Genomic DNA, 10375 nt, shown 5'->3' on the forward strand with positions numbered 1-10375 from the left:
TGAATTTTAAAATTACCATTTATTTTACTTGTTTTATTGTACTTTGAACATATGCCTTTATTTAACCGTTTCTTTTTTTAAAAAAGAGCAAGTAGATGTTAATTTTTGCACAAAAGGGGTGCTATTGTGGAAAAAAAAAGGTTCAATGACCTAACTAATTTTTAAAAAATACTGTTCAAATCCACATCCATAGTGATACGTTAGAATACACAGCGAGTACAAAGTATTAAAAAAAAAAGAAGAAAACACCTTACAACTTATTATTTTTATAATATTCTGCTTTCGGGTTACATTCCAATTGGTAAGAGTATGTCTTCTTAACTACAATTGATTTTTAACAATTTTGTTATTTTTCGACCAAATTATCCATAACCTAGATTAGCAGTCCTAGACACAAGATCTAGCCTAAAGGATTAAAAATAAAATAAAATTAGCAGTCCTAGACACAAGACCAAATTACAGAACTTGATCCGAAACCGGATTAATTGAAGAAATCAGTTTTTTTTTCATAGTTTTTTTTTTGTTTTTTAAAATAAAACCTGAAAAGAATTAAAAAAAATAAATCAAAACTCAAGATTAACCTACTGATTTGCTAGTCAATCTGACATTGGCTCTGTGCCGAATCATACCAGTCAGGGCATATAAACCACATCCAAACCTACGATAAGGATAATCATGGAAGGCAAACAGCCAAATAAAAAAGCTGAAGAAGTATAAAAAAGGACGTGGTAATTATTTATTACATTAACTGTAACCGAAACCTGAAAATGACCGGTCATTCTAACCCCACGTGTCAAAACAAATCAATCATCCGTCACATACAAAAGAACAAATTTACCCTGAGGGAGCGGAGCCCTGAAAGTCAAGGAGAAAAATCATTAAGCTATAAACTACAGTCAATTAAATGTATGCGAGTGTCTCTCTCTCTATATACTTTTATTAATTAAAATAAACTTATTTATTTATTTTTAGCAAATAAATATATAAACCTACAATATATTTTATTTTTTTATTTTTTTAATTTGTGTACAAAATCCTATCTCTACTACCAGCAAAAACTGTGTGCGAAGACATCAATCTTGGCTTGATTCTGGAAAACGACGAGTCCACAACTTGATAAACCTATAGACTAAAGAAACCTCACTCTCACTAGCAGGGGCCAGTCACTCCACCCTTTCTTATCTCGAAAATGGCATAGCCGTAAATATACCCAATAACCAGCACCTAAAGAGAAACGCTCCCTCTTTAATATCAACGACAAAATAAAAATAGAAAAGAAAATCGCTACTCTACTCTAAACAGCAGCAGCAAGTCTCCAACAACATTAACATCTCGCAGTAGGTCTCCCTCTCTCTATCTCGCTGTCTCTCTTGCGGCTAGGGTTTTTCTTTTCTCTTCTCTCTCTGTCTAACTTTATTGAGTTCTTTATTCTTACAGATCTAGATTCATGATAAAACAAGAAACGATAAATATGGAGGTCTTGTTGCCTTAGGGTTTCGTGGAGGCGTTTTTTGTGGCGTGTTAGTTTGGTTGTTGCTGAGGTTTTTGTTTATCGGAAATGGCGACGATCAATCCTTTTGATTTATTGGTTGATGACGCCGAGGATCCATCTCTCATCGCTGCTCTAAAGCCGGTGGTTTCTCCTCCCGCCGCAGCGGCTACTAAAAAAGGTCCAGCTCAGACTCAACCTAAACCCGCTCCTGCTGCTAAGCTCCCTTCCAAGCCTCTACCTCCTTCACAGGCTGGTCAGTTATTATCATTTTTATTCATCTTGCTGTTTGTGTGTGGATTTAGTGCTTTTTTTATGTGTGAAAATTTGTGATTTTTTAATTATCGTGAAGAAGTTTTTTGTATTTGCTATTTTGTAGAATGAGCTAAATTAATGTATTAAAAATGTATGCTTGATGACTTTCTTGGCATGTTTTCATTTTTTGTGGCCTTGTGGTTTCACAATATGGTGTCTCCGTATCCGTGTGTGTGAATGTGCTAATTTTTTTGTGTTTATATTTATGAAGTGAGGGAAGCGAAGACTGAAGGTGGGAGAGGAGGAGGCCGAGGTAGTGGTGGAGGAAGAGGATATGGGCGTGGTCGTGGGGGATATAATAGGGATTTCAACAACAATGAGAGCTCATTCGGTAACTCTGGAGTACCAACTGTTCAAGGTGCTGCTGAAGATGGAGATACTGCAAAGACTTTTGAATCACGTGGATATGGTGGACCTCGTGGTGGTGGTTTCCGTGGTGGCCGTCGTGGGGGTTTTGGTAATGAAGAAGTTGGTGAAGGAGAGCGTCCTCGTCGAAATTATGAACATTGGAGTGGGACTGGACGTGGGTGAGTAATTTTTATGATAGTTTGTATTGTTTGTCATATTTTTATCATTTATAATATGCCATGTGTTCAAGAATCTAAGTTCGACTTCTGTATACATGTAGAAATGAGATGAAGCGTGAAGGCTCTGGTCGTGGTAACTGGGGAACTCCAACTGATGAGCTTGCCCTGTAAGTTTTATAAAACCAACCAACATTTTATATGTCCTTGTGTGTAATTTCCACTGTAAAAGTCTGTGTTATATTCATGTTATACTTGTTGAAGAACTACTCCATTTCAAGAATAGTTGGGCACTTGTATTTGTTGTTGTTGTTATTATTATTATTATTATTATTATTTTAGGGTAACTGAGGAAGCTGCCAATGAGGGTGAGAAGAATTGGGGCGATGACAAGCCCGTGGAGGATGCAGCAGCAGATGGGAAAAAGGAGAACCCTGCTAATGAACCTGAAGAGAAAGAACCAGAGGATAAGGTGAATGCACTCTGTAGTAATTAGATATTTTGTCTGTCCTCCATATCACCTTGTTGTATTTTGTTTTTTTCTGCTCTGGGGAGAGTTTGCATGACATTCATAGTTTCATTATTGATATCAGAATGTATAGGACGAATGTGTAGAGGCATACAAATATTGACATGTTTGTTATCTGCAAGTTCTGTCCCTTGTCACATTTTTCAATTTAGGCGGTTGGAAATTTTGTAATTGGTTGGACTTGGTGTTACTTTTTCTGGTTTATGTATTTTGAGAGTATTTCATGATATTAATTCTGGTGTTTGGTGCGAGTGTTAAACTTTTTTGTACAAGAGCTCTAGCTCTAGGGCACTAAATGACTAACTTTTCAGTCAAAACCTATTCAAGCAACTACAATTCTAACATTGATCGTTCAATTAGTTTTATAAGAAACTTTTACCATTTTGAAAGGACGACTTATGATACTTTGTTCTTTCTATTCAGGTGATGACTCTTGAAGAGTATGAGAAGGTGCTGGAAGAGAAGAGGAAGGCCCTGCAGGCACTTAAGACAGAAGAAAGAAAGGTCGATGCTAAAGAGTTTCAATCCATGCAACAGCTTTCGAACAAGAAGGAAAACAACGATGTCTTTATTAAATTGGTAGAGACTACTGTGCTCTGTTAAAGCTTTTAAATTCCCATTGGTTTTATACCAATGTCAGTCCTTTGAATATCTTTGCCACTATTTCTATATTCAAGGGTTCTGACAAGGATAAGCGGAAAGAGGCGTATGAGAAAGCTAAGAAGGTATTTATGTGTGCCCATGTTTCTTCGCCTTTTTTTCATACTGACTCACGTAGAAGCTTTGGAGAGTGCTTTGACCAATTTGCTTTGTTCTTCAGGGCATCTTTTGTTTTTTTTTTCTTTCATTTTTATTTTCTGTACCTGTCTGTTATTGTTGTTTCTGCTGATGATGTGATGATGGCCATCAAATAAGCTGGCCAGCATGTGAATTTGTTGCTTGTATGTTGTAATAGGCACTTCCAGACATTACCTTCCTGTTCTTCTGAGGATAGAACAATGGTTCGTTTGTCTTCTTGTTTGGATTGCATGGGAGTTGCTATTGATAACCATGAACTGTCTTGAGTGGCATTTTTTTTCCCGTGAAAACTTCAATTGTTTTGGTTTTGCCTTGTTTAATTCACACTTTGCTCACATGATATAATTTGGATTAGCTAACCATCATCCTAACTGCTGTGATGTTCTTAGTCTGTCAGCATTAACGAGTTCTTGAAGCCTGCTGAAGGGGAGAGGTACTATGGCGCAGGCAGTCGCAGTCGGGGTCGTGGCCGTGGAGCAAGAGGTTTTGGCAATAGAGATGGAATGAGCAGCGGTTTTGGCAGTAGAGATGGAATGAGCAGCGTGCCAGCCCCATCCATTGAAGATCCTGGACAATTCCCAACCTTGGGTGGCAAATGAGATGCTTCAGAACCCCTGCTTAGAATCTCTGCTTCTATCCATTTTTGGGTTCTTTTCTTCTATCACGCACAGGAAATTGACTGGAATAACATGGTTTCCTGTATCAAAAGATCTATTTTTATTTTTATGCTTTACTATGTATATTTCAGTTGTTTCTTTGGTTCCCCTGCAGTCTCCTCTTTGTTGGTATGCAATCATCTTGTTGAGAATTTGGGGAAAGTACATGTTATTTATGACTAGAAATTGCTACTCAGTTTTGTTTTGAAATAGATGATGAACCCTATTTTTCCAAGAAAAAATTATGACGTTCTTCTTTCTGCAAACATCTCCAGTGTTTTGCCACCGAAGCACACCATATGAGAACATAGAGGTGTCTGGTTGCGAAGTGACAAAAAGCAATGGAAGTGTACTTAGATGCGTGTTTTTTCTTCTCTGACTTGGAAACGTTGTTTCAGTCAAATAAATTTTATTCATAAATTTGATTTTCATTCAACAAAATAGAGGTTACCTGATTTTACTAAATTAAACTCGTTTCAGCGTTACCATGCCTTGGGTTTTATTCATGTCATGTCTGCGAAGAAGTTCATGGACCGTTTACGCCAGGAGATGTTTTTTATTAAAGTAATATTTTTTTATTTTTTATTTAAACTTTTTCAAAAAAAATAATAAAAAAATTAAAAAAACGTAGTGAAACTGCAGTGAAAAACAGTAATAATAGTGAATGGTCCGTGCTAGGGGTAATCATTTTCGGTTCGGTTCGGTTTTTATCAAAAAAAATAACCAAACAAAAAAAAAAATTGAAAAAAAACCCAAAACCGAACCGAAACCGGGTCAAACCGACTGGTTTCGGTTCGGTTCGGTTTTTTTAGGGGAAAAACCGGTTCAAATCGGTTTGGCTCGGCTTTTCTCGGGTTTAGCTCGGTTTTTTTTCGGTTTTGGTTCGGTTCGGTTTTTCTGTTATGAAACCAAACCGAACCGGCTGATTTTTTCAAAATTTTAATCGGTTTAATCAGTTTTTTTTTCGGTTCGGTTTTTTCAATTTTTTTTTCCAGTTTTCTCGGTTTAATTGGTTTTTCAGCTTTTTTGCTCACCCCTAGTCCATGCTCTGTAGGAATCTACTGGGATACTTCAGCCTCTTCTTCTTGTTCTCTCTTTCCTTCCCTCCCTCCCTTTCTTTCTCTTCTCTCCTCAACTCTTTCTCTTCTCCTTCACGCGCTGAAATCTATAGGGACAAAATACCCATTGCCGCTGCCAGTGATTGAATAAGTAGTGTACTAGATAGGGGTGTTCATTTTCGGTTCGGTTCGGTTTTTATCAAAAAAAGTAACCAAACCGGAAAAAAAAAATTTGAAAAAAAAACCCGAAACCAAACCGAAACCGGGTCAAACCGACCAGTTTCGGTTCGGTTTTTTAAGGGAAAACCGGTTCAAATCGATTTGGCTCGGTTTTTTTTCCGGTTTCAGTTCGGTTCGGTTTTTCAGTTTTTTGGTTATAAAACCGAAACCGAAACCGAACCGGCTAGTTTTTTCAAAATTTTAATCGGTTTAATCGGATTTTTTTTTTCGGTTCGGTTTTTTCAGTTTTTTTTTTTTAGTTTTCTCGGTTTAATCAGTTTTTCGGTTTTTTTGAACACCACTAGTACTAGATATGCCAGCCAATATCTTGAGCTTTGTACTGTCAATTGGGACGCAATACCAGCTGCCATGCGAGTTCTTTGGAATGCTTGTCACGCCCTAGTACAACGATCTTGATTGGCGATTATGCAGCTTAAGATTCGTCAAAAAAAATTTCAAAAAAAATTATGCAACTAAAGACACGAAATGGAAAGCAACCATCGTCGCATACCGAAAAGTTTCTGCATATCTTGTTCCATGTAGTCCGATCTCAGGCCCTAACATACCGAACCTTGGTGGGGTTGGGAGGTGGCGGCAGCCTGGTTATACATGGACGGAAACATGAGGTTGGTAGCTTTTAGTGGAGAAATAAATTTACTAAACTATGCTTTCAAGGCTCGTTCAAATTAGAGATAACCATCCTCCCTACACTCGGCCCATTCACACATTGTCCGAGAAGAAAACCGAGGCGACTCTTACACCCTGCTTATCCTTAACAGAGAGCCCAGGGACGCCACTGATCCCTTAGGTCATATTAACTTTAGGGGCTAGATTGGCATCAATCCGTAACCAAAGAGTCAAACAAGGAGCCAACTTCTGAGCAGGCATCTGACTCATACATGCCAGTAGATACCTCCATATCTGAAGTTCAACCACGACATTATTGGGTATTTTCCCAGAGTTGTCCAAGGCTACCGTTTCCCTTCCCTTGATGGTGAAAATCATCCCGGATAGAATTTTCCTTTCGAAACCTTGCGCAAATTATCAATTATCACGATCTCCAAATATTACATACATGTTCTGCTTCGTCCTACAGATTCCTCCTACACTCTAGAATCCCTACTTGTTTTGTACTCGGTTGTTTGAAAAAGGAGATGGACAACTAGCGTTGAATAAACTTTATCCATCCCAATAGTTGAACTTGCCCAATATAATGGAAAGAAACATATTCATTTATTCATGTGTTTGAACCTCACACTAAAGCGAAAAAACAAGATAACCACAGAACTGAAAACATGCAATAACGAGCTAAGAGGAATATCTGTTTTTAAAGAGTGGGTCAAATAAGGAACAACCTTGAATATCTATTACTACTTTGTACAAGCCCAAATGTGTTTAAAGAACAGACCTTGAAACAGTTTACATGAACTTAAATGAGGGAAATTGATAATAATGTCGACTTCAAATAGGATTTAAGTGAATGAGAATAAAAGAAAGGCCGAAAGGGTATCTTACAAGTAATGGTTGAGCCAATGGACAAGGCCAAAGAAAATTCATCATACTTCTTTTTGGCTCAAGATGAGCAGCAGCCGCCCTTCTGTTCAACAGGCTGTCCTTTGAACTGCACTGTTGATGGTTTTGCATTGTTCATGGCTGGCTGGCTCGCCATTCTGGATTGATAGGAAGTTTAGAGCATGAGATATGTTACATTAAAGATGCAAGCAAGTGCACAAATAGCCAACAGCGATGACCAAATCAAGAAATTTCATCTATTCTTTAACATCTTACCACTGATTCTAGACATGACAATTGGCATAATCAAACCTAAAAACAAGGATTGGAAACAAGCACCTAACACGGCATTACATATCAACCAGAATATCTGGTTCACTGCCTTTTATGGTCGTTTGGATCAAATTGAATATGTTTACAGCTCATTTAAATCCAATCATCCTGCATTTAATCTCCATTTGTTCAACACACTAGCTTTTGACTTGAAAGGTTTGATAGCCAGATCACAGTTCACACATGCAAATAAGCCAGTCATGGACTTGTTCCTAAAGCTAGCAAATCAGACTAGTGCAATTACTTCAGTTCAAGCAACATTTGCTACTCAAACACTTCTTTAATCTGTGTCAAATGCATGAAAAACTTGATAATAAGCATCTTACTCATAGACTTGTCTTACATGACTTCTTTTCTTTTTGGAGAAAAGGCAGGTTCCATGTTAACATAAGAAGATAACAGAACAATACCTATCCTTGATTGCAGCAGACATGGCCATGAAAGCTTGTTCTACATTAGTGGCATCTTTTGCACTAGTTTCCATGAAAGGTATACCAATCTCATCAGCAAAAGCCTATAGAGGACAAAAAGGATGGAGATGAGAGGTGGGAAGGGAAGAAAAAGTTTCAAGTGTAATATTTATAGCTTGATCAGGATGAATACACACATGCCTATACACAGCTTATAACAGTTCACTAGATAAAGAAAAACTAGCTCTACCTTTGCCTGCTCATATGACACAACTTTATTTGAAGTGAGATCAGACTTGTTTCCAACCAGAAGTTTGTTCACATTATCACTAGCATACCGATCAATTTCATTGAGCCACTGCTTGACATTGTTGAAGCTCTCTTGGTCTGTCACATCATAAACAACCTACAAACACCCCCCCCCAGGGAAGAGATACGTTAAAAGAAGAAAACACTGGGTGAAATCAAAGTACAAAGAGGATTAGTAGAACATGATCACCCACTATGATACCATGTGCCCCACGGTAGTAGCTGCTGGTAATCGTTCTAAATCTTTCTTGCCCAGCAGTATCCCACTACATGTCAAACAAAACACAATCAAACAATTAAATAATTCAATGAGAAAACGCCAAGTGCTAAAAATTCAAAGCCCCACACTTTATCAGCAATATATGATTGTGATAGATAAAGAATATGGCAATCTTGATGTCCAGAAAAAACAGAGCACATACAATCTGGAGTTTTATGGTCTTCCCATCTTGCTCCACAGTACGTATTTTCTAACAAAAGAAGACAAAAATGAAATCAGTAATATGGTAAAATAGTTATGACTTTGCCAAGGAGAGTTGTTATGGAATTCCAAGGATTAACTTACAAAGTCAACACCAATGGTGCTTATATAACTCTCAATATATGAATCGTCCTGCATCATATAAATTATGGATTTCTCAAATGTAAGAGATACAACCCCAAAAGAACTCGACAAACTTAACTACATGTGTCTACAGAGAAAATAAAACAATGTGCGGGCATATTAATTTTCCTCCATGGTTGTAGCATTTTGGTTTCTTATGTCCTGTGCATAAACTTTTTGTCAGAAAAGAATCACATATATAAAGACTACTAAACCCAATAAACAAACATTTCCAATATTCACTACAAAAACAGTTTTAGACCTACAGCAAATCTCAGAAGGAGACAAGATTTGCCAACACCAGAATCGCCAATGAGAAGGAGCTTGAACAAGTAATCACTGCAAACAAATGAAAAGAGATATTAGAGCTCTATCAAAATGTAGGTTGCAAAAGTAAAATAGTGCTGCAACCAATAGCTCCTGAAAAGAATGAAACACGTCAATGAGCCCTGGACCATTCAACTCTTCTTCTTTTTTTCTTTTTTAAGCATTGGAGGGGGAGGGGAGTTAAGCATCCAGGGATATGGTCCCAAAATTCAGAGTGACAATTGACAATAACAGTGACCCTCCACAGATGCTAGTTTTCATATTTAGAAACCCCTGACATACCTTGTAAACTTCAAACGGAAAAACAAAACTTTTTTTTGTTCGTCATACAACAGAGAAGTATCAATTCAAAATCCCTCTTGTTACCATTGCCATCATCGCTACAGACAGCATTACAGACTATAGTCAATCAAAAGCATCAAGAGCAATGAAAACAAAAGAAACTCAACCCCATTTCATCTCACACTCCATTGCATACTAAGTTTGGAAAATTCAATTCCAATAATCAGCTCAAGCAACATTCGCCACAACTGCGAACATGTGCACGCATCTAAAACATACACACTACAAAATTATCTGCCATAGTTTAATCCTGAATGCTTTAGCGCTTTTCCTTGTCGCCCTAAACCTTCATCAAAGCTCAAACTTATGATTGGAAAAAACACATACAAATTAATCAAGCGATACCCAGCGCGAATCAAACCTATATTCAATCACGTGCTATTAATTAATTTTAGATAATCTTTGCCTAATCAGCCCGATTAGTGGATCATAACACATAAAATTTCATTCAAATCCACGGATCTACAGCAAGAGCTCCTGCTTCTAGGTTTTAGAGACAAGGTTTCAGCATCCAATCCAAAAACAGATAATGAGATTAAATCAAAACCCTACCCTGTGTTTAATGTGATTGATTATTGTTAGATTAGCAACTTACTACTCAGGATTCATGATCAGGTCGTGTTGTATTTTTTCTATAGAAGTAGAGGCTTCCGGATTCCGATTATTCTCCGGCGAGTTAATCACCGTTGAGATGCCTCTTCACAGATTGATCGTCGGTGCATATAAGCGCAAGAAGAATACAACGAACGCGAGCGAGATAATACAATACGAAAGCGAGAACGAGCATTAATAGCATTCGGTTCGACAGTAGGACTAGGTTGGGCTTTAGTTTTCTAATCTTTAGATTAACGGGCCCGATTTCAAATTTTGACTGGAATTTAAACGGGCTTGGTTGTTTCATAACCTAGATATATGGGCCTCCAATCTTTTAACTAATGGGCCCAAATTCA

At 37.5% G+C, this 10375-nt stretch overlaps 2 protein-coding genes across 4 annotated transcripts; one reads left to right on the forward strand and one right to left on the reverse strand.

Annotated features, from left to right (window-relative positions):
* The first annotated feature begins 1222 nt into the window (after positions 1–1222).
* On the forward strand, positions 1223–4553 carry LOC105131189 (plasminogen activator inhibitor 1 RNA-binding protein-like). 3 transcript variants are annotated; one of them, XM_011034057.1, is made up of 9 exons: positions 1223–1337; positions 1438–1745; positions 2016–2331; positions 2433–2498; positions 2671–2800; positions 3281–3436; positions 3535–3582; positions 4045–4148; positions 4179–4553. In XM_011034057.1, the coding sequence occupies exons 2-9, from the start codon at positions 1559–1561 to the stop codon at positions 4252–4254; spliced, it is 1083 nt and encodes a 360-aa protein (XP_011032359.1). In that variant the 5' UTR covers positions 1223–1337; positions 1438–1558; the 3' UTR covers positions 4255–4553. The 3 variants fall into 3 exon arrangements, with proteins under 3 accessions (XP_011032359.1, XP_011032341.1, XP_011032350.1); XM_011034039.1 differs by having other exon boundaries at positions 4045–4553; XM_011034048.1 differs by having other exon boundaries at positions 1269–1341; positions 4045–4553.
* A 2311-nt stretch (positions 4554–6864) lies between these two features.
* LOC105131202 (ras-related protein RABD2a-like) lies at positions 6865–10191 on the reverse strand. The gene is made up of 8 exons (XM_011034071.1): positions 10021–10191; positions 9023–9095; positions 8718–8765; positions 8575–8622; positions 8347–8418; positions 8094–8249; positions 7844–7947; positions 6865–7258 (listed from the first exon to the last, which is right to left on the reverse strand). The coding sequence occupies exons 1-8, from the start codon at positions 10032–10034 to the stop codon at positions 7162–7164; spliced, it is 612 nt and encodes a 203-aa protein (XP_011032373.1). The 5' UTR covers positions 10035–10191; the 3' UTR covers positions 6865–7161.
* Positions 10192–10375: the final 184 nt, after the last annotated feature.

This window comes from Populus euphratica, unplaced genomic scaffold, assembly GCF_000495115.2.
Source record: "Populus euphratica unplaced genomic scaffold, PopEup_1.0 scaffold2.1, whole genome shotgun sequence".
NCBI classification, from domain to species: Eukaryota; Viridiplantae; Streptophyta; class Magnoliopsida; order Malpighiales; family Salicaceae; genus Populus; species Populus euphratica.

Excerpts from the sequence above, each read along its gene's own strand:
- LOC105131189 (XM_011034039.1), top strand. The coding sequence starts at position 1,559 with ATGGCGACGATCAATCCTTTTGATTTATTGGTTGATGACGCCGAGGAT. Across the intron at positions 2,499-2,670 it reads CCAACTGATGAGCTTGCCCT|GGTAACTGAGGAAGCTGCCA; the intron begins GTAAGTTTTATA and ends TTATTATTTTAG. Across the intron at positions 3,437-3,534 it reads ACGATGTCTTTATTAAATTG|GGTTCTGACAAGGATAAGCG; the intron begins GTAGAGACTACT and ends TCTATATTCAAG.
- LOC105131202 (XM_011034071.1), bottom strand. Across the intron at positions 8,250-8,346 it reads GTGGGGCACATGGTATCATA|GTTGTTTATGATGTGACAGA; the intron begins GTGGGTGATCAT and ends GGGTGTTTGTAG. Across the intron at positions 7,948-8,093 it reads TGTCATATGAGCAGGCAAAG|GCTTTTGCTGATGAGATTGG; the intron begins GTAGAGCTAGTT and ends TGTCCTCTATAG.